Here is a 22,944-nt window from a genome sequence, read left to right as displayed (position 1 = left end):
AGGACTGGGCAGTGTTTTGTTCTGTTGTGCATATGGTCACTGTGAGTTGATACCAACTAGATGACACCCAATAACACGAAGGGATTATAAAGTTATATTTCAAAGCAGAAAACAGGGCTGCTAACATTCGTCGGGGTCGTTATCTAGGTGTTTCATCTGTGGTGTTCCTTATTTGAAGATGGTTCCAACAGCTACTATTTTGTGCATGTGCATCCTCTGAAAAGAAGTAGAATTTAATTAATATTGAAAGTATAAGCATTGTAAGTATTCTATAAACTACTGTGTATGTGTTTGTTTGTTTTTTGATAAAACCCCAATCTTCTCGTGATTGATACCTCAAAAGAGTGTTTGAAAACAAAACTGTTATACTTGCTTTCATAATTTTTTTAAAATACTCAGAAATAAACTAAATTATCATGAAAAAAAGAAAAAAGAATGTCATTCAGGAAGATAGCAAAAGGTCATAAAAAGACAAGAAAGAAGGAAAAGACCAAAATGGATGTCAGAGAGACTCTGAAACTTGCTCTCCAGTGTAGATGTTAAAGCAAATGGAAGAAATGAGGAGATAAAGGAGCTGAACAGAAATTTTCAAACATCAGCTCGAGAAGGCAAAGTCAAATTTTATAACGAAATGTGCAAAGACCTGGAATTAGAAATCCAAAAGGGAAGAACATGCTCAGCATTCCTCAAGCTGAGGGAAGTGAATAAAAAATTCTATCCTTGACTTACAATATTGAAGGATTCTATGGGAGTCCTGGTATGGCGCTGTGGGTTAATGTGCCAGACTGCAAAGCCGTTTGAACTGCAAGGTCGGTGGTTCAAACTCAACAGCTGCTCCTTGGAAACTCTATACAGGGTCTCTATGGGTCAGAATCGACTTGATGGTACTCAACAACAACAGCATGGGTAAAAATACTGAATGATTGCAGAACGCATCAAAAGAAGATGGAAGGAATACACAGAGTTACTGTACCAAAAGGAAATGGTTGACATTCAACCATTTCACGAGGTAGTGTATGATCAAGAGCCAGTGATACTGAAGGAAGAAGTCGAAGGTGTATTGAAGGCATTGGCAAAGAATAAGGCACCAGAAATTGTTGGTATACAAATTGAAATTTTTCAAGAAACTGATGGAGCACTTGGAGGCACTCACTCATCTATTCCAAAAAATTTGGAAGACAAACTACCTGGCCAGCAGACTGGAAGAGATCCATATCTGTGCCCATTCCAAAGAGCGGTAACCCAGCAGAATGTGAAAATCATCAAACAATATCATTAATAACCCAAACAAGCAAAATTTTGCCAAAGTAATTAAAAAACTGCTACAGCCATACATTGATGTTGAACATCCAAGGTTCAAGCCAGATTCAGAAGAGGGCGTGAAACAAGAGATAATATTGCTGAGATCAGATGGATCTTGGCTGAAAGCAGAGAATACCAGAAAGGTGTTTACCTTTATTTTGCAAAGGCTTTCAATTGTGTGGATCATGACAAGCTATGGACAGCATTTCAGAGAATGAGTATTCTGGAAAACTTGTTTAGGAACCTGTACATAGACCAAGGAGTCCTGTTGTGGTGCTGTGGGTTAATGCATTAGATTGCAAAGCCATTTGAACTGCTAGGTTGGTGGTTCAAGCTCACCAGCTGTATCTTGGAAACCCTATACAGGGTCGCTATGGGTTCGAACTGACTCAACAGCGCTTAACAACAACATAGGCCAAGAGGCAAAGTTGTTCATACAGAATAAGGGAACACTGAATGATTTAAAATCAGGAAAGGTGTATGCCAGGGTTGTATTCTTTTACCATACTTATTCAATCTGTATGCCAAGCAAATAATCCGAGAAGCTGAATTATATGAAGAAAAATGTGGCATCGCTGTAAGAGGAAGACTCATTAACAACCTGCAATATGCAGATGATGTAACCGTGCTTGCTGAAAGCAAAGAGGCCTTAAAATACTTATTGATCAAGATCAAAGGCCACACCTCAATAGAAAGAAAACAAAAATACTCACCAATGGACCAATAAATAACATCCATGTAAATGGAGAAAAGATTGAAGTTTTCAAAGACTTATTTTTGCTCAGCTCAGCATTCATGGAAGCAACAGTCAAGAAGTCAAAGGAAGTATTGCATTAGGCAAATATGATGCACAAGACCGCTTTAAAGTATTGAAGAGCAAAGATGTCAGTTTGAGGACTAAGGTGCTCCTGACCCAAGCCATGGTATTTTCAATAACCTTATATGGATGTGAAAGTTGGACAGTGAATAAGGAAGACTGTAGAAGAATTGATGCATTTGATCTATAGTTTAGAGGAGAATATTAAAAGTACCATGGACTGCCAAAACAAACCAATTTGTGTTGGAGGAAGTTCAACCAGAATGCTCCCAGGAAGCCAGGATGGCTAGACTTCATTCATCTCTCCATACTTCATCTTTCATACTTCGTCTCTCAAGTTGAGATGGAGTGACATGATGGCAGCAGCGATGGACTCATATGTAACAATGATTGTGAGATTGGCACAGGACCCGGCAGTCTTTCGTACTATTGTGCATCAGGTCAATATAAGTCAATACTTACTGGTATACAGAAATGCAATACAATTCTATTTAAATATATCTAAAGTTCCTGGTGTGGTGCTATAGGATAAGTAGTGGACTGCTAACCACAAACCATATACAGGGTAGGAACTGACTCAGCATCACTAACAACAACAAAGTCGCTGAAGATCTTAAATTCTATTGGTTGTGTCTGTGGACTTTAACTTTTCACTTTAGAGCAGATGACCACTTCACTCACAGCTCTAGCTGTTCACTCTCAGGTCAGTGCCCATGGGCTCGGGAGTTCACACACCTCCCTAAACTTCAGACCAACTAGTCCCTTCTTCTCTCTCAACTTGAGGTCAATGGAACATGGCCAGACTTAGCCTATGTCTTCATTGTTGTATTTCTGTATTTCCCTCACAGTGGGTTTTCTTGTTATTTTCATTTGTTGTGTTAATGTTTACTAAATCTTTGTGATTTCCCTGTTTTTTTTGTTTTTGTTTTTTTGTGTGTGCTCTTTGTTGCTGTTGCCTTTGAATTGGTTCCAACTCAGGGTTTCTGAGGAGCTCTGATAGCATAGTGGTTACTAATTGGGCTGCTAACCTCATGGTCAGCAGTTCAGAACTACCAGCTGTTCCGCGGGAGAAAGATGAGGATTTCTGCTACCGTAGATTTACAGCCTTGGAAATTCTGTGCAGGGTCACTATGAGTCGGAACTGGCTCCACGGTACTTAACAACAACAACAACAACAGGGTTTCTGAGTGGCTGGTGAGTTTAGAAACCGCTGACCTTGGGGTTCAAACTAACCTTGTAGTCTAATGCATTAACCTGCAGTGCCACACCAGGGCTCAACAGGTGTATTACATAATGTACCTGCAGATGATATTTTTTTTTTTTTTTAAACTTTTGTGACTTGTGAAGGCTTTATATCCAGCAAATCACACATTTTGTTTCATCTCAATGATTATAGTTCCCGCCATGTAACAACAGTTATCCCGCTTCCATCTTGTGGTCCCTATTTTCATTCCACTCTCCATCCCAACCCCTCTGACCCTTGTCCCCAGCTAACTGTGGTGCTTTTGAGCTTGAAAGGTTGACCATTCTGTGGTGAGTAAGCTCCACTAGTATTGTCCCTATGTACCTATCCACCTCTTGGTTGAAAATTGAGCCATGAAGGTGATTGCCATTCCAGGCTTGAAGGGTAGTTGAGTGCCATAGTCACGGGTTCCTCCAGTCTCTTTCTGACCTGTAAGCCTATAGTCTTTTACTTTCCGGTTTGTTCCGCATTGTCTCTCGCTCTTGGACAACAGAACAGTATGGTCTGATGGTAGAATTGTTGGTATGCTAGAATCCATGGTTTTGACCACTATGTGTTTTGAGTGCCTTCCAGCATGTTCTAGCACTATATCTGGCAACATTCTATGGTAGTCCTCAGGATTTTTATTGGACAGTTTTTCCAAGTAAATCACCAGGCTTTCCCCTATAATCTATCTTAGTCTGGAAGTTCCACTGAAACTTGTCCACTGTGGACGATCATGTTGGTCTTTGAAATATGACAAACTAACAGATGGGTGTTGGTTGTAAAGTTGTTTTTAAAAACAAAACAAAAAAAAACCTTTGCAGTTATAAATTTGAATTAAAATAAAAACCCTTTGTCTGAAACTCAAAATTCATATCTGAAAAATTCTCAATTGATAAGAATAGGAATAACAAAGAAGTATTTTCGACATTAATAGGTATTCTTACTTGGTTAAAAGTTTTGATAACTTTGATGACTTCTATTTTAAAGGCTAGGAGGAAAAGTTGAGTTAAAGAATAAAAAAGGCAGGAGGAATTGGAATGTTAAGTTGATCAAGAAATTACCATGCCAAGGAAGTTTTAGTAGGGGGATGTGACTAATCAGGATTGTTGGTATAATGGTTCATTTACTTGATTTTTATCCTTTACAGCACCTAGCTCAATCAACTGAGTGAATACTGGCAGTAATCAAGAATAACATGTCCTTTCTACGCTCTGCTTTCTAGCGCCCTCACAAAGCCAATGCTGAGGAGATGACCAAGTACCACAGCGATGACTACATTAAATTCTTGCGCTCCATCCGCCCAGACAACATGTCTGAGTATAGCAAGCAGATGCAGAGATGTAAGTTCATTCTGATATCGCCCTACTCTCAAGTCCCTGTTTGGATTTCTACTCAGTCAGAGTCCCACTCTGCCTTCCCTTCAGTTGATACCATCCCTTTCCTGTCTTTCCCCTTCAACCCGTACCTGATTTTCGCTGCCTCTTATGGGTGTCAGAGTAATGTTTTTTTTTTTCCCCATCTGGTTTTGCACATTTCCTGATGGAAGGAACAGAGGTTGAATTTTTTTCAAGTTAGGTTCACAACACTATCCCAAGAATGCTGTAATTGTTGTTATGTTTGAAGCACTGGCCTGGGAAGCAGAGGTAGGAGATGTAGGTCCCAGCTCTGACTGAACAAGCTGCTTTTCCCCTTTTACTTTTATGAGCATTAACTGAGAACTTAGAGGCCAAGATGATGTCATCTTTGGGATGAGGTGATTCTGCGCCTGCCTCTGGGACTTGAAACTCTAGAATGGGTTCTATCTTAGAAGCTACACTCAGTTTGTAGAATAAAGGAGATTATTTTAGCTGTGGGAAAAATTTTGTTCAAGTTTAGAAAGAAATCTTACCTGACTTCTCTCTTGTGTTAATTTAGAAATGATCTCTTAGCATGTAAGACTTTGTGCAATAAAACATCTGTAACTGCATTGTCTGGAAGAGGTTTGGAATTGTTTGTGGTAGTGTAACCTGCAGTACAGGAAGCCTTTGGCACTTGTTTATTGATAGTAGCCACAGGGTCTGATTCCCAGGGCAGAAAGTTCTTTGTGTATTATAATAACTGTGGTGGTAACAATGGCAGAACCACGAAGGCCTTCCTGGAAGTTACTGCAGTAAATTTCTTTGCCACCCACAACTCCAGGAGCTGCCTTTGGGTGAGATTCTTGATGTCTGAATTGGCACCACGTTTTTCCCTCCCGTCATTTGGCACATTCATTCTTTTGCTCTAGATGGCTTTAGGGCTTCCATACCCACTTAGACCCAGAATCAGAATTTGCTTTTAGCAGAGAGGGCTCTCGTTGGAAAAATAGCTTGCTTTTGCAACAAGAAAATGAGCTTTGGTATCTTGGTTTGAATTCCTTAACTATGTGATCCTGAGTAAGTCTCCTACCTTCTCTGAACCCTGTCTACGCTTTAAAAGAGAGATAATCATACCTGTTTCACAATGGGACGGGGTAAGGGATGGGTTGAGAGGATAAGTTAGTGTATCTACAAAGCACCTAACATCAATAAATAGTAACTTGCTATTATGACTTACTATTTTTATTTGCAAATATGTCAAGGCAGACAAACTATTAGACCCTCAGTAACATACAGATTTGGTTCCTAGTTTGCATCTGTTTCCCTGAAACCAGCACCCTAAAAAGTGTATTTAAAAAGAAGTCTGAGATTTTCTTTTACTGGAAATTAGGGTACAAAAGATGAGGATCTCTGAGAACTTCAAGGCACTTTACTGACTTGATTCATAAAGAGTGAGAACAGGCAAGAACTTTTGTTAAGTGGTTGTGGTGAGGTGCTGTCACGTCGATTTTGACTCCTAGTGGCCCCTGAGCACAACAGGATGAAATCCTGCGCAGTTCTCACAGTTGTTATGTTTGAACCCATTGTTGCTGTCCCATGTCAAGGACTGTAGATATCACATAATACAGTGCTGTATAGCTTGTGGAGGGCTGGGGGTCTGCAGAAAGAGAAATCAGGGAATAAGAGCTCTTTTAAAATATTTACTGTCACCTAACTTAGGAAACTATACCTGTGATATGATTTCCTTTCTCTTGACTGTAATTTAATAAACTCTTTTTGGTCATTTTGAGACTTGTGATAAGCAGTTCTGACCAAGCTGAACATTTAATTAGTAAAAATGGGAACATGCAATGCAGTTTCTTTGGGTAGACAACCTATCAAAACATGAGCTTCATGGCAGTCGGGATTTATAGTGATGGAAAGCTTAAGAAATTCTTCATTTTGTAGATGTGTAACATGAGGCTACCCAGGAAAGTGGAGTGGCTTTCTCAGGATCACACTGCACAATTGTGGTTGAATGGAAATTGGAACTCTAGGCTTGATTCTGGGCACTGTTTACAAAGTTGTTGTATTATAAAATATTTGACACACAGGAAAGTATAAAAATAATATGATGAACATACACAGGAAAGTATAAAAATAATATGATGAACATTAATGTACTCACTACTCAACATAAGAAAACTTTGTGAGTACTGGGAACCTCTCCTTGATCACAGATCTTCGTTTCCTGCTGCATCTCATCCATTACTGCCACCACCAAGGGGAGCACTGTCCTGAAGACAGTGCTTAAGCCCGTGCATTTCTTAGTGCACTACACTTTTCCACCCCTCCTTCTCTACTTCTCATCTCATATTGCTCTCCTGCCATGAAAAGCCAGCTGAAGAATGAGGAAAGTATTTACAGAAGAGAGGGAAAACCCATAGAAAAATCCTCCCTGATCTCACAGATTAGCCCAAATAAGAGTCTGCTCTTCTACTCCCCACAGCCCCTTTGTTTCTAACCACATAGCTTATTGAGCTGGGAATAAATGAGCTAGTTATTTGGACTACATAATGGTTTGGGGCCTGAAGTAGAATTTTTTTCCTCTTGTCTAAAAGCACCTAATTTCATATCCAATAGTTGTTTTCATCAAAACTTTGGAAACCCTGGCATGCCAAACCTACTGAAGGGGAGAAAACAACCAAGAGGGGAAGATCAGTTGCTAACAGATAAATAACCCGGCCCTAGGGACCAATGTTCTTATTGACACAGCCTCCCAATGTTGGCCCAGGAAGTCAGAGAGCCACCCTCTGCTCACTCAGTCACATACTTCCTCAAAGCACCTCTCTTGGCAGGGCACCCTTCAAGTATAGGTCAATGCAAGAGTTGTGGTAAACGTAAGCCCTGGGTGTCAGCTGTCCCTCAAAAAGTTACTTGAATAAAAGTTACTTGAATAAGCTGGGCTTTCTTACCCACCTCATGCCAGAGGTTCTCCTCTTTGGTCTACTTTGGGCACCTCTGTGGACAACAGCAGAGTGTAGTGGGAAGAGCAAGGCTAGAGAATAAGGATTAAGACTGATGCTTGCCTCTCACTTCCTGTGTATCATTATTGATGTGTTAGCAGTTTCCTTAAGGTTCCTCTCCAGCTCTGTGAGTCTACAACCTCCAGGTGTGCTTTCCTGCCCTTGTCATTTCATTTGCATTCTTGTTTGCATGTGTTTCCTCACTGTGTACTAGTTTGTACTTTTACTCATTTAGGCCAGAAATGAATATTATAGAAGTAGCATTCTAGCACTACTAGAAGTTCACCACTCTGACGCCACTTATAAAATGGGACCAAATCCTACTTCACATGGTTGTGTGAAGATAAATGAAACCACATATTGAAAGCATTTAGCGCACTGACTGGCACTTTGTAAGTGTAACTAACTTTTTCCCAAGTATTTGCTAAAAGCTTCCCTATATTAGATTTCTGTTCATCTTTACAATTGGGAGAGGTTGATAGTATTATTTTATCTGGTGGCCTAACTAAACCTCAAAGAAGTTAAATGATTTGACCCAATCACACAGCCAGAGCACAAGCCTTCTGAATCCAAATTCTGTTATTTTTTGCCCCCCATTAGCTTTTTTTTTTTTTTAATGTTTTATTGTAAATTATATGATAGTTTACATGGGAGAACTTTAGTTTTACATTCATTCCATCGTATATCATCTCATTGCCATGGTTCCAATCCCCTCCATGCATCATCAACCACCCAAAGGGTATATCCCAGAAACCCACCCCCAACATTTCCCTCTCCTCCCCCCAGTTTTCGGCCCACAGTCCCTTTCCTTCTCTGGGTCCAAAGTCCCCAGTCGCTTCATCACTCCACGTCATCATCTCTGTCTCTATCTCAGGCATCTCTGTTTCTCTGGGTAGGGTCCCACTCTCGGCTCTTCTCCGTTGATGGTCCCAGAGGCCTCTGCTCCTATCCTGGAGAATTAATCACTCCCTTCCTTGTTACAAAACTTCTACTTTTGCATTTCCAACCCTCATAGTCCGTCCTGATAAGCATTATTCACTACAGTATCACAAGTTACCCATCTGTATCTCCTTTCATCAGCTCCACCCAGACAGATTGAATAGTACCTACTGAAGGTTCTGCCTTCTGCCATGCTCCCTAGCACCAGGTTCCCTCTTGAAAGCTTGTAAGCCAGTCACTTCTTGCCTTTGTAGTCTCCCCTCCCCATTTGAGTATCCAATGTCCAAGCTGCCCTTCTCCGTCCACTCTGTGTGTGGGGTGTGTGTGTGAATGTTTCTTGCTGTGAGGATTTGTTCCCTCTTTTGAGTTGCTGCTCCATAGGTATAGGTCAAGTTCATCAGACTGTATCAGCTCACTCTTTTTTTTTTCCCCCCTCTTCTTTCCTCTCCTGGTTGAGCTCTGATCATCCAGTCATCCGGTCCAGGTCATGTGGGTATCATCTGCAAGGGTGGGCGCTCCTGTGTTATATGTCCTCTCTTCCCGTCAGCCGGTAGCTCCACTCTCCTCTCGAGTCCTCCGTGGCCGCACCACTGACTCTGGGCCCAAGAGTCCCCAGGCCTCTTCACACTGCTTGCCAACCAGGTCCCCAACTGGGTCCACAGAAGTCCACTGAACATTGTAGGGCTTCGCTTGCCGCTTCATTGCTGCTTTTACCCCACTTCCCCCCATTGGTGATGTGTGTGGTCACCAATCAGAGCGTGCATTTCCGTTGAGTCTTAGTCTTGGAAGAGGGTCTGCGTTGAGAGGACCTGGCTACTTGCCTTGATGTCTTCTAGGGAAGCGATTTGTTTGTTCTTGTAGTAAACCCATTAGCTTTTAATGATATAAATAACTACTAAAGGAATTGTGGAGACTTATGCCATTTTTTTATCTTTTGCTTGTTTCTTTCAAGTCAACGTTGGTGAAGACTGCCCGGTATTTGATGGCCTATTTGAGTTCTGTCAGTTATCTACTGGTGGCTCTGTGGGTAAGGAATATATATCCCCTCCCTGATATCTTTGTAGGGCCAATCCATGATTGTGTAGAATGGTCCATAGGTTTTTACCTTACGTTTTTAAAATGTTATTCGGGTTTAGTCCAGTCTAGGTTCAATCTCTTCATAGTAACTGAGGTGTCCTTGACTGTCCTCCCCCACTAAGAGCTTTTATATAGAAGAGGTTCCCTGAAGAGCTCATGGGGTTATTGAGATGCTATATATGAAAGCAATATGTGAACTGCAAAGTACTATAAAAGTGGGAAGTATCATCATTTCTGTCTTATGAAAGAGCATGGTAAATTACCTTAAGAGGTCAGAAATACTCCCCACATGTCTCCTACTTCCATTAGTAATTCCTGGGTTACTTCTGATTACTCTAAAGCCTTTCTTAACAAATATTTAGCTGGATTGTTATAGCCCCCTTCCCTCCTGACATAATCTTGGAAAACAAAGAAGTTTAATGACAAAAATCAGTATCACCCACCATCACACTGTCCGTGGATAGCCATTGCTAACCATTTTGGTGTTTGTACGTCATTCTTTTTTTATATATGTATTTTTGGGCATAACATATTGTGTGTCTATATTTTACAAAAATGTGTCACATTATATATATAGTTTTGTGCCTAAATTTTTTCTTTGTCCATAGTATCCTACAGTATGATTTCTAATGGTTGCAATCATGATAATTCCATTTTATGGATCTACTTCAGTTGTTATAATTGGTTGCCAATTGGTGTGGCACCGTAGGATAAGCACTCCATCTTAAGGTCGGTGGTTCAAACTCACCAGCCACTCCTCGGGAACCCTGTACAGGGTTGTTATGAGTCTGAAACAACTCAACAGCACTTAACAACAACAACAGTTATTGGATGGGAATCTTGGTGTAGGGCTGAAGGATCAGCACTGGACTGCTAATCACAAGGTTGGCAGTTCAGATCCACCAGCCTCTCCTTCGAAACACCATATAGGGTAGCTATGAGTCGGAACCGACTTGATAGCACTTAACAGTTTAATTGTTGGATAAGTTCCCTGGGTGGTGCAAATGGTTTGTATTCAAGTATGAAACTAAAGGTTGGTGGTTTGAATCCATCTAGCAGTGCCATGGAAAAAAGAAAGGCCTGGCGATCTGCCAAGAAAAACCTATGGCACTCAACTCTACTCTACCACGCGGGGTTGTCATGGGTTGGAATTAACTCAATAGCAATGTGTTTGGTTTGTTCCATGTTCTTATTGCTGTTAAAGCTTATTGCCACAGACACGCATACATGCGTGGGTGTATCATTCTCTTGTAGTTCCTGGAATTATTTATACTTTAAGCTAGCACTAAACTACCAGCTGTTCCGTGGGAGAAAGATGAGGCTTTCTGCTCCCGTAAAGATTTATAGCCTGGGAAACCCTGTACAGGGTCGCTATGAGTCGGAACTTACTCCACGGCACACAACAACAACCTTTGATAAGCAGGAGAAAGATGAGGCTTTCTGCTCCTGAAAAGATTTTTCAAGCCTCGTAAACCCTATACCAGGTCATTATGAGTCGGACCTGACTCGATAGGACTTAGGAACCACCACCTTTGATAAGGAATTGTAGTGTGGGACTGTAGGATAAACACTGTACTGCTAACCACTGTGATTCAAACCCCAGCTGCTCCTTGAAATCCCTATATAGGGTCGCTCTAAGCCAGAACTGACTTGACAGCATTAAAAAAAACAACCACCCCCCACCCCTGGTATCTTTACAATTCGTTACCTGTGTAAGAAATACCTTTAAACATGAAATCCAGGATACACACACACACTCTTTATCTGAAGCCATAGTTTCACAAAAGAGTAGTTACCATTGCTCTATAAAGCTGGTATTTTGATTCTAGTCTATTTCATTAAAAAGATGATATGAATCATAACCCACTAAATCAATGCTAAGGCCTATTAATGAGTTACCATCCTCAGTTTGAAAAGGAATTTTTAAGAGTAACCAATAACAAGTACATTCCTTGTTGGAATTGAGTGGGATGGAAGGGGGACAGGCTTATTAACCGCACAATATGTCTGTTGAATAGGCAGGTCCTACCTTTCCCTGGGTTCCCCAGGTTTCTTGAGGGTAGAGAATGGCTTGGTAACAGGCTTATGTTCTCTCTTCCCATGCCCAGCAAGTGCTGTGAAACTTAATAAGCAGCAGACGGACATCGCTGTGAATTGGGCTGGGGGCCTGCACCATGCAAAGAAGTCCGAGGCATCTGGCTTCTGTTACGTCAATGATATCGTCTTGGCCATCCTGGAACTGCTAAAGTATGCCTACCTGGCCTTGTCTCTTGGAGGAGCACCTTAGGCCAGGTTCCCACTTCCCTTTCCCCCTGGGTTTGCCTCCCTAGTTTGCTTTTCCTAGCGGTGTGCTGGCTAGGATGTATTTGGTGAGTGTCTCTGGCCATCCTCTCCTTGACGGGGTCTTGATTTGATCTGAGCCCACGGCAAGATCAGGGGCAGGTGCTGCTCAGATCCTGCCTCCAGAGTTGTCCCTGTGTGGCCGGAGTTGACCCTGGCTGTAGAGTAGGAAGATCGGACTTGGTCAGCTTGGTCAGGCCTCTGGAGACAGCCAGCTGCTCTTCTACCTTCCTTCAGCCAGTTTCCACGTCTCTGGTGCTTAGAGATACCTGAGGGAGGCAGCCAGCCCGGTAAGCTGGGACCTGGCGCCCTTGGCGCGTCCCATCCCCAGAGATCCGCCAGGCCCCTGACCCCCTTCTTATCCTAGGTATCACCAGAGAGTGCTGTATATTGACATTGACATTCACCATGGTGATGGCGTGGAAGAGGCTTTCTATACCACAGACCGGGTCATGACTGTGTCCTTTCACAAGTATGGAGAGTACTTCCCAGGCACAGGCGACTTACGGGTGAGAACTGCCTCCAGGGGCCAAGCAGCTCCCCTTCAGCTGCCACCTCTATCTCCTCTCTAAAAACCACTTCCTGCCTCTTTGCTTCAGAACATTGTTCTCCAGCCCGGGCACCTGTCACTAACTATGGTATCTTTCCCGCCCTTAATCTGGGGGAAGGGAATAATGGGGTCATAGAAGATGAGTCTCCTGACTTGTTATACTTGGCCAAAGCTGGGTTGCTCTAGTCTATAAGGCTTGAGTTTTGGGGTAGAAAGATCAGATTCTCTCCCATGAGCTAGGAATTGGGGCCTTTATGGATCATACCAAATGTTTTTAACATTTTTAGGTCACCTTTACCCTTGGACCATCTAGCCAAAAGCTATGGACCATCCCCAAGAAAAGTATACAAAATGTGTTACTAAAGGGTTAATAGGCACATTCCCTCACTGAAGTCCATCCATGGACCTTAGTGTCTGAATCTTTGGAAGCTAATTCATGTAACTGTTCTATCTGCTTCCTTTAGCATGGATACAGTAAATCCAGCCATTTTGCTGTGCCAATAGTGGTACTGACTCAGTTTGCAGTGACAAGCATTAGAATGAGTGACTGAGTATTTTCAATTTTGAAATCAGAAGAACTCTTATTCTCTCTCTGCTTCACCTCCATCTTTCCCCAGAGAAGAGCAATTAGTGGGTAAAGGGGTGAACAGCAAGGGTCTCTGGAGAAGGAAGGGTTGTTGAGAGTGGGGGTTATTTCTGTGATCCAGATGCCAAACAGCTCTAACCCAATACAGAAGTTGAAATCTTATGCTGTGGGTAGGATATTCATTATTTGCCCAATGATAGCTCCAGCCTGAGTACAGCCTCAGTGGTGTATCCAGAGATCTGAAGAGAACCAGACTTGCTAGTGAGGTGGATGTACTGACCAAGGGCTGCTCTGTCCCCAGTCTACCTCATGAGCTCAGCTTGTCTTAGAAGCACTCACTGCCTCTTTCCTTAGCTTCCCAACCCCATCCTAGAACTTCTTCCCAGCTTCATCTTTCAGTTTTACTTCAGTGTTCCTTTTGATTAGGATATTGGTGCTGGCAAAGGCAAGTATTACGCTGTTAACTACCCACTCCGAGATGGGATCGATGACGAATCCTATGAGGCCATTTTCAGGCCGGTAAGTTACTTGTCCATCTCTTGGGCTGCAAACAGGGGAGGAGTAGCTAAGCACCCCAACATACCTCAGGGGTCTTTCTCATTGCCCCTATCAGCACTGTAGAAGCTGGTTGGAAATGAGGTGCATTTCAGCCCTGGGTTGCATGCTATCTGGTCAATTGTTGTGTGCCATCGAGTTGATTCTGACTCATAGTGAACCTGTATAGGGTTTCCAAGAGAGGCTGGTGGGTTTGAACTGCCGACCTTGCAGTTACCAGTCCAGTGCTTATTAGAGGAACAAAATTCATCCCAAATATGCGTTGATACCTTCCATGGGCCAGGCACTTTATTAGATATAATGTCTAAGACATCTTTGCCCTTGGAGACCTCACAGTCTAAGGGAGGTGGGGGTGAGAAGGAGGAGGTAGGCACATACCTAGCAGTGTGTGGTCAATACTGGTTTTGAAGGATAAGTAGAATAGCAAGAGATAAATGCTATCTGGAATGGGGAGAAGGTTGTTAGGGATGGTTTCACAGATGTGGTGACATTTGAGCTGGACTTTGAAAAATGAAGTGTTACCCATGTGAAGGAGGAGGGAGCTGAAAGGGTGGCATTCAACAGAGGGCAAAACCTAAGGGTATTAACTATGATCCGGTGGTTATTCAGCAAACACTGTAAGTGCTTGCTATGTGTCCGGCAGTAAAAGTGGCACAGAAGCCAGTCATGAAATTTTTTCCTCATTAGAATGTAGTTGTGAGAATAAGACTTAAAGCACTTCTTCATGCTCTGAGGCTCAAAGTCTGTAGGACTGAATGAGAAGTGCAGATGCAGCACAAAGTGTGGAAGGCTTCTTAGAGAAAGTGACACTGAAGCTTGGATAGTAAAAGGGGACATTTTAGGGAGGTAGGTGACAAGGAGACCATTCAGAATTATTAGCATTAGAGTGACTTAAAGATCCTCTCAAGCTGACAAACAAATCCAAAGTGGGTTAAAGAGATAACCTTGGTATTCCTTTTTCTCTATCATCCTGCGTGGCTAAGGGTGGAACAGAGAGGTCAATAGAATCCAAGTGCTGAACCCACTCCTTCCACCCTGTACCTCTCATACCTTTTCTTGTGGCTGGGGGTGACCAAGATATGTCCTTTCAGGTCATATCCAAAGTAATGGAGATGTTCCAGCCTAGTGCAGTCGTCTTACAGTGTGGCTCTGACTCCCTGTCTGGGGATCGATTAGGTTGTTTCAATTTGACCATCAAAGGTGAGCTCAAGGAGTTCAGGGATGGGTGGGCAGGGTCCAACTGGGTTTTGCTTTAATCCCGTATCCTTTTTTTCCACCAAAGGGCATGCCAAGTGTGTGGAATTTGTAAGAAACTTTAACCTGCCGATGCTGATGCTGGGAGGAGGTGGTTACACCATTCGTAATGTTGCTCGGTGCTGGACATATGAAACAGCTGTGGCCCTGAGCACAGATATCCCTAACGGTAAGAAATCAGGCCAGGTCGGGCTGAGCAGAGCTTGAATTTGTGTACCCTCAAGCTTTGTAATCTCTAGTGGTTACGAATAGGGCTGCAAACCGCAAGGTCAGCAGTTCAAAACTACCAGCTCTTCCGCAGGAAAAAGATGAGGCTTTCTGCTCCTGTAATGATTTACAGCCTCAGAAACCCTATACAGGGTCGCTATGAGTCGGAACCGACTCCACGGCACATAACCACCACCACCACCACCACCGGTCATATGTCCATAGTTTCTGATACTAAGCCACTTATTCTCATGACTGCCCTCCTATGATTGAAAGACAAGTAAGCATCAATTCCTCCTTAGGCATTGTTTACTTTCACCTTTCTCCCTGCTTTCACCTTTAGTTACAGCTTTGGAATTTCTACTCCATAGGCCCAGGATCAGGCAGTGTTTCGTTCTGCTGTGCATAAGGTCGCTATGGGTCGGTACTGACTTGATGGCACCTAACAACAACAGGGTGTGGTGTGCTTACAAGGAGCATTGCTTAGTTTTGTAAACTTGGGGTTTGGATTTTCTCCTCACAGTAGTGTTTTGAAGGCAAATCTCCGCATTTGATAGATGAACAAGCAGGTCCATAGAAACCAACAAGTGATTTGGCTCAGGGTCTCGTGGTATTCACGTGGTCTCATGACTCTTCCTCCCTGCCTCAATCAGAACTTCCATACAATGACTACTTTGAATACTTTGGACCAGATTTCAAGCTTCACATCAGTCCTTCCAATATGACCAACCAGAACACTAATGAGTACTTGGAGAAGATTAAGTGAGTATAACACTCCCCAGCTCCCCCTTGGCTGGACATTCAAGGTTCTGTATTGTTCCTGACTAGAGCCCAGCCACCCTCTCTTTCATTTGCCACAGACAGAGACTGTTTGAGAACCTGAGGATGTTGCCCCATGCACCTGGGGTCCAAATGCAGGCGATTCCTGAGGATGCCATTCCAGAGGAAAGCGGTGATGAAGATGAAGAAGACCCTGACAAACGCATATCAAGTAAGCCTTGTGCTTTTCCTACTAACAGTCAGTTCTGAATTCCCTTCACCATTCCCGATTCCACATTGCCCCATGATACTTGCCTGTTGAGAAGTCCTTTTTCTTGTGTGCTAACACCTGTAGGAACAGGTGAGGGAGTACATATACCCTCCCCTTCTTGGGTGTCTCTTGGAAGCACTGACATCAAGAATCCCCTGTTCTCTTACTCTTTCTCCTCCACTGTCTCTCAGTCTGTTCCTCTGACAAACGAATTGCTTGTGAAGAAGAATTTTCTGACTCTGATGAGGAGGGAGAGGGTGGCCGCAAGAACTCTTCCAACTTCAAAAAAGCCAAGAGAGTCAAAATTGAGGATGAAAAAGAGAAAGACTCAGAAGAGAAGAAAGGTGGGTTGAACCAGGACTTAGGTCTTGAGCCCCTAGCCCTGGAGGAGGATCAATCTATGTAGGACACTGGGAGGAAGAAGCTGACTCAGGCCCTGGCAGCTCTGTGGGCCTTTTTAGTGGCTTCTACAAGTAGCAAGGCCCATTAAAGAATGAAACTTGACTCATCTCCACTGAAAGCCCTTCCAGGCTCCAGGCCCAGGGATTGGCAGGTTTGGGTTCTCCATGGTCGGGAGCATGGCTCTCACATACCACTCAAGCCATTTCCCAGGGGGCTGCCTCCGCCCACCTGGTTCAGGCTCTAGCAGGTTAGAAAAACCGGTCCAACCTGTTGGTTTTCAACAGGGCTCTTTGGGAGGGCCTGGATGGGCTTTTCTCTCTTTTGTAGGTCTGGGAGTAGTATAGGGGAGGGGGCTTGCCTTTGGCTATTCCTACTCTCTTGTGTTCTAGAAGTCACAGAAGAAGAAAACCCCAAGGAGGAGAAGCCTGAGGCCAAAGGGTAAGGAGGGAGAAGTGGTATTGGAGCACCCACCACCCCTTTGAGAAGTACAGGGACAGTTGGTCCAGTTTACAAGGACCTCTTTTCAGGGATCATTCTGATTTTAGGCAGAGCTGGGCAAACTTGATCCTATGGAAGTCACTGCCCACACCTTTGCCTCAAGGCCTGTTGGTGGCTTTATCTCATGCAGTCTCTGCTCTTTCCACAGGGTCAAGGAGGAGGTCAAGTTGGCCTAAGTAGACCGCTCCAGCTCTGGCTTCTTGCAAAGTTCCTCACATTTCTCCCAAGCCCCTCAGAGTTTATATTTTCTATTTCTCTGTGTATTTATATAAAAATATATTAAGTATAAATTTCCCCAGGGACTAGACCAGAACCAGGGCCCTGAGCCTTGCCCAGGACACTTCTGCCAGGTGAACTCTTCTAGCAGCTACTAGTTTTGAACCCTAAAAGGATGCTTTTAATCAGTCACAGGACAAAATCCTGAAATGCAGAGGACCTGCTTGGTAGCTTTAGAAAGACACCTTTTATTCTGCGCATTTTAGGAAGGGTGGTGGCCAGGCCTTCAGGGATTCCTTGTACTCTTCAGCCTCCTTAAGGTAACATCAGTTGATTTTACATTGGTTCTTTTCTTATCCTTCCCACTGTTGTAGCCTGGCCCCAAATGAGCTAAGAAACTCACTGCCTGCCCTTGTCCTCCCCCAGTTCTACAGATGGAGGTTGATAAGTCTAGTTTCCTTTTTCAGATACTATTTTCATGTTTGTGAGACTCTTTGTAATAAAATGGTACATTTCTATACTCTCCTGAGCTTCTGTTTCCTAGCAGTGGCCCTGGGTTGATTCCGGCTCTGCTTTCCCGCACTTCTATCCATGTCTGGGCAACCCACAACTCCACCAACTTCTCACCCTAACCCCAGAAGATCACTCATTAAAATGCACCACTAAAGGGACAACATTTATTCCTTTTCCAAATGTTACAATAAAACCAGATGGAAGAAAATGGTTTTAGCAGTTAGAAAAGAAAAAAAAAACAAAAACAAATCTGGGATTTGGCCATTAAAAGTTATTTACAACAAAAGGGAGGGGGGGAATGACAGAAGAAGTTGTTTCACATTACAGACCTCTCCCACCCCCAAAGCCTAATACTTGCTTACCAAGTCATAAAAGAGACACAGTTGATTCACAAGCTGGAGGTTTGAACTTGAGTAAGACATTTATAAAAACCTAGACCGAGGCAGTGTCCTCCCCAGCCCATGGGCCACTAGGCACAGCACAAGAGACTAAAAACTCAACAGGAGGAAGGTGGGATACTGGGGGTTTGGGGAGTGCACCCCCCACTTCTGGCTCAGGGGTTTGGGGAGCAGGGTAAACAAAACCTACTTGGAAAAAAGAACTGGGAAAGAAAACCAGCAATTGCTTTCTGCGGGGATGGGGAAGGAGGAAGGGACAGGAGCATTTCACATCACTCTAACCTAACTTGGGAAATTTTAAGGGACCACCTTCAACTGGCCTCAAGAGGAAGACCAGATGGATGATGGGAAAATCCACAGGAGGGAGAGGGGACGTGGCTGGGAGGGGGCAACAGCCCCTTCCTTTCTGGGCACAGGAAGGCAGCCAGGGCACCAGGTCCAAGCAGTGACCTCACAAGGACAGCACAGTTTTTGCAGCTTAGAGATCACCCACCTGCCCCCACCCAGCTACTCATTCTGCTCTCCGGCAGCTGTAGGGCCACTCTCTGGCCCCGAAGGAGTGGACGGCGCTGCAGCCTGGGGCCCTGCCTCTTCTTCGGTGTCTCCTCCCTTGGAAGCAGCACTGGCCTCTGCCCCCTTGGTCTGGGGCTCCTGGCTCTCCGGGGTGGCAGCCTTCTTCCCTTCCTGGGCAGTGCCCTCATCGCTGCAGGCACCAATCTCCCCCTGCTCCTGCTCTTCCTCTGTGGGTGAGGAGGCAGAGGAATCACCTCCACCCTCCTTCCGATTTCTCTTGAAGGACAGGCCGCTCAATTTGAAAGGCTTCTTGAAAGAGAATTTCTTCTTCTTCTTGGGGGTTTCCTTGGCAGGAGCCTCCCCCTTGGCCTCAGTGCTTTGAGAGGGGGGTGCTGGCTCGATGGCATCGCCGGTGGCCCCAGCTGCCTCATCTGTTCCGTTCACAGGGGGCGACTCCCCTTCCCCTTTGGAGGATAAGTCTCCATTGCTCTTCACGTGGCCGTTCTCCTGCAGGGCAGAGGAGACAGCCATGAGGGCGGGGGCTCCTTCTCCCCTCCCCCAGCCTGCCAGGCCACGGCGGTCTCCCCAAGTATAGCTTTAGCCTCACCCCACGCCTGGGATCCCGTCAAACATCTCCCTCCCGGCCCCTCAAAGGCGCGATGGAAGCCAGCGTGCACAGGTCACCGCCGGCAGGAGGCGCTGGGGTCCCGTGGCCCCCGCCCCCTCCCCCGGGGCGCGCTCCCTTGGAAGGGCCCGGGGCCGCGGGGAGCAGTGCCCGGCGGTATTGGGCGGGAAGCTGCGGCGGGCGGGTGCCATCTCCCGGTACCTGGACGGCCTCTTCTCCCAGCCTCCTGCTTAGTGCAAAGGGCCCCCCCACCCACCTCAGGCTCTCCTCACACACCCGACTCCCCCTAAAAAAGAAATGAAACCCAACATGGGCCACGGAGGTCGGGTCTGCAAGTGGGGTGCCTTCCCCGCCGGGTACCCGCCCCCACGGTCCCTGGGCGCCCCCTTGGCTAGTCCAGCAGCGCCTTTGTTCCCCGCGCGGCACTCGGGGCGGCCGGGGGGCAGCGCCGGGGGCCGGGGCCGGGAACAAAGAAGGCGGCGGGGCCCGGCCAGCGCCCCCTCCCCGCCCCTCCCCTTGCTTCTGCCGCGGGGGCTGCGGCGCCGAGAACAAAGGGACCGGGCGGGGGAGGGGGCGCCGCGTGTCCCGGGCCGGACAAAGCGCGCGGCCCTGGCCCAGGGCCCTAGAGGGGGCGAGGTGTGAGAGGAAGGGGCCGAGTCGGGTCGTGCAGAGCGCACCCACCTGTCCGTTGGCCTTGGCGGGGGAAGCGCCTGCTGCCTCCTCGGCGTTCACGTCGCCCCGGGGAGCCTTAGAGCTCTGGCTACCCATGCTGGGTGGGGGTCTGCTGGGGGGCGCCCAGAGCCACCCCGGGGCTCGAGCCGCAGGGGATAGTTCGCGGGGTAGGCCCGACCGGCAGAGGGGTGGGGCTCGCTCCTGAGGGGGAGGGGTGTCTAGGGGAAAACGGGCTGCACCCCCTCTCCACTTGCGACCCGCTAACCGCACCCACCGCCTTTCCGCTCCGCGCCGGAATGCCACCCGCCGCCCGCGGAGCCGCCTATATAAGCTCCTGGAGCTCGGGGGCGGGGCCGGGCATTTAAATGAACGCCCAATCGAGGGGCGGAGGCGGGGTCAGGTCGCGGGCCCCACTTGCTCAGTGGACTATGCTGACGGTCTGGTCCCGCAACCCCATCCGACCAGGAGCAGGTGTCCGGTGTGGAGAGGACAGAGCCGGGTCCTTCAGGAAACAGGGAGATGGGAGAGGGTCCTAGAGGAAAGATCAGCCTTTCCATCACCCCACCACTCACCTCAGGGTGGACGCCCAGCACTGTGTATTGACCTCCATTCCTTCTCATCCCCTTGGTTCTTTGCCCCCTTGAACTTTTGGAAAGGCTCACGTACTAAGACTCGTCAGACAGCTGGTCCTGAGTTATGCTACAGAAAATGTGGTTATAAAGCTACAGGGCTGCCACGTTCACTCCTCACTCTGCCTAGAGACGGCTAGAGGTTCCACCCACATCCATGCCCATCCGCAATGGCCAGCCTGAAGGGGGTCTGACCTGTTGAGGTCACCTCTGGTGGGACACGTGGGGCTCTTGGCGCGTTTCTCCCCTTAACTCCTCTGGTAGCCAGTCAAGCTGAACCTGGACAGACAAACTCACTTAGCTCCTGCCATCAGCAGGAACCAGTTACAAAGTATTGGGGGGCGGGGAGGAGGCAGAGAGGATGGTCCTTGAAGGGTAACTCCATCCCCCCCTTGAAAGCTGAGGAACCTAAAGCTCAGATGGATTGACAACTTGTCTGACTAGGGTCTGATGCTCTCGCCAGATACATATCTGCTCCCTCCCCCACCTCAAGTCTCCCTGTGCAGGCAGAGAAACCTATCAAGGGACTTAAGTGCCTGTAAAACACCCCAGGTCCTGAAAAGGCAGGTTAGGGAATCACCAAAGCTCTCTCTATCTAGGGGGATGATCCCTTGAGGACAGCCCCCAACACTGCCCAGCCTAGCTACCTGCCCTGCCTGAGTGAGGAAGCCAGGAGGCAGGGCCAGGGTGGGAGTAGCTAGAGCCCCTCCAACTATGGACCTCTGTCACTTCCTCTTCTCCCTTCCTTTCCTCCTTCCCTCCCATGGGTAAGGCCTCCAGGGAGACCCAAGGCTGTGAGGTGTGGAGACCTCACAGGGCCTGAGAAATCGGGAACTCCCCACAGATCTGACCACAGAGGGCATGGGGAGTGCTGGGGGAGTGACTTCTACATCCCAATCCCCACTTTGAGACTCCAAAGTCCTTTCAGTTCCATTAGCGCTGCCTGCCCCCCCCCCCCCATTTTACAGACTGAGATACTGAGGTTGAGAGAGAGAGAGAGAAAGTGATATGCCCCAGGGCACAAAGAAGATACCAGGATTTGGAGAGGCTTGATAAAAGGGCTTGGAGCCTATAAAGAACACCCTGGAAGAACCCCCCACCGAGATTTGGGCTGTCTGGTCAGAGGTGGGGCAAGGAGAGCTAGCGTTGATTCAGAGGGGCACCATGCCCCATTCTGCATTTGATGACAGTACAGTGATCCCCTCCACCCGCTGTCACTAAGGAATAGATGTTGTGACCTTCGTCTCTGTGCCAGCCACAATAGGGAAGCCACAATGCTGCCAGGCACTGCCCGCCCCCGGCTGGCAGGGCTCAGAGAGTGGGTGTATGAGTCCTAGAGGAGCTACGGGTCAGGGCTTAAGAGCAGATCCCAAGGCTCCGGATTCCTATTCCCAAGTGCTGCCCTGTGGAGCTCAGACATGAATCCCTGGATGATGTCCCAGAAGGAGGAAGAAGTTCCCAGAGCTCTGGGGGGAGAGTCCACAGAGAGCCCCTGCATCCTCCAGTCGGTATCCCAGGAGACTGTGAAGGGGACCCTAGAGCCCAATTGCTCTGCAAATCCAGATCCCAACAGAATCTGGGACTTCTGGAAGAAAAGAGACTGAGGAAGGCGGAGAGGGGAGGGTGCCCCAGCAGCCCCCTCGGCCTCCTCCATCCACACTGCAGCTCCTTCCTCCCCAGCTGCTGCCAACCCAGACAATGTGCCCATTGTTCTGTGTCTCTGGGGGCCTGTGTGCGACTGAGTATGTCTGTTTCTCTCTGTGTGACTGTGTGTACTGCTCTGTATTTGTCTATGTGTGAGACTTTGTGACCGTGTGAGTGACCAGGTGTGTAGGTTTGTGGTTGTGTGAGTCTGCATCTTTGTTTGGCTGTATTTCAGGGCGAGAAAGAGAGGCTTGATAATGACTCTGATGCTCTGGGTGTGTGCATGTGTGTCCCGGGGACTGTGAGTTGGTGATTGTGTCTGACGGTGTTTGGGTGTGTAAATGTGTATAAATGTGAGAATACCTATCTATAAGTGTGTGGCTAGAACAGTGGTTATCTCATGCTGTGTGCGTGTCCCTGTGGGTGGCAGGGAAGCTGTGTGGTCAGAACCTATGAGGCGTGGGCCTTTGCTAGAGCAGAGTGGCAGGGCAATGACAAAATGGAAGGCCAAGTGATTCTGAGATGGATGGAGACCCTGAGTCTGCTCAGAGGTGCTCCCAGGTCCCATTGAGTAAAACATGGATAGCTGGAAATGTACTTCCTAGCA

General features: G+C 46.6%; 2 protein-coding genes across 2 annotated transcripts in view; one reads left to right on the top strand and one right to left on the bottom strand.

Annotated features, from left to right (window-relative positions):
- Positions 1 to 17,349, top strand: part of HDAC1 (histone deacetylase 1) — a 50,977-nt gene extending 33,628 nt beyond the window's left edge. The window contains exons 3-14 of the mRNA XM_006862160.1: positions 4,570 to 4,687; positions 9,581 to 9,655; positions 11,814 to 11,952; positions 12,413 to 12,554; positions 13,608 to 13,700; positions 14,828 to 14,936; positions 15,019 to 15,159; positions 15,851 to 15,959; positions 16,058 to 16,188; positions 16,419 to 16,571; positions 17,019 to 17,067; positions 17,276 to 17,349. Coding sequence (XP_006862222.1) covers positions 4,570 to 4,687; positions 9,581 to 9,655; positions 11,814 to 11,952; positions 12,413 to 12,554; positions 13,608 to 13,700; positions 14,828 to 14,936; positions 15,019 to 15,159; positions 15,851 to 15,959; positions 16,058 to 16,188; positions 16,419 to 16,571; positions 17,019 to 17,067; positions 17,276 to 17,303 — 1,287 coding nt within the window. The 3' untranslated portion in view covers positions 17,304 to 17,349. The remainder of the gene's footprint in view (positions 1 to 4,569; positions 4,688 to 9,580; positions 9,656 to 11,813; positions 11,953 to 12,412; positions 12,555 to 13,607; positions 13,701 to 14,827; positions 14,937 to 15,018; positions 15,160 to 15,850; positions 15,960 to 16,057; positions 16,189 to 16,418; positions 16,572 to 17,018; positions 17,068 to 17,275) is intronic.
- Positions 17,350 to 18,006: 657 nt separating this feature from the next.
- On the bottom strand, positions 18,007 to 20,365 carry MARCKSL1 (MARCKS-like 1). Its single transcript, XM_006862161.1, has 2 exons — positions 20,074 to 20,365; positions 18,007 to 19,274 (listed from the first exon to the last, which is right to left on the bottom strand). Exons 1-2 carry the CDS (start codon positions 20,158 to 20,160, stop codon positions 18,762 to 18,764), a joined length of 600 nt encoding a protein of 199 aa, XP_006862223.1. The 5' UTR covers positions 20,161 to 20,365; the 3' UTR covers positions 18,007 to 18,761.
- Positions 20,366 to 22,944: the final 2,579 nt, after the last annotated feature.

This window comes from Chrysochloris asiatica, unplaced genomic scaffold (assembly GCF_000296735.1).
Source record: "Chrysochloris asiatica unplaced genomic scaffold, ChrAsi1.0 scaffold00047, whole genome shotgun sequence".
In the NCBI taxonomy this organism is placed as follows: domain Eukaryota; kingdom Metazoa; phylum Chordata; class Mammalia; order Afrosoricida; family Chrysochloridae; genus Chrysochloris; species Chrysochloris asiatica.
The sequence above is the reverse complement of the archived record's forward strand: the minus strand, read 5'-3'. Positions and strand labels throughout refer to the sequence as shown.

Bases quoted from the DNA above. Each gene is read 5' to 3' on its own strand.
- MARCKSL1 (XM_006862161.1), bottom strand. From the start codon at position 20,160: ATGGGTAGCCAGAGCTCTAAGGCTCCCCGGGGCGACGTGAACGCCGAG. The intron at 19,275-20,073 runs GTGGGTGCGCTC...TCTGCCCTGCAG, and splicing joins CCGCCAAGGCCAACGGACAG to GAGAACGGCCACGTGAAGAG.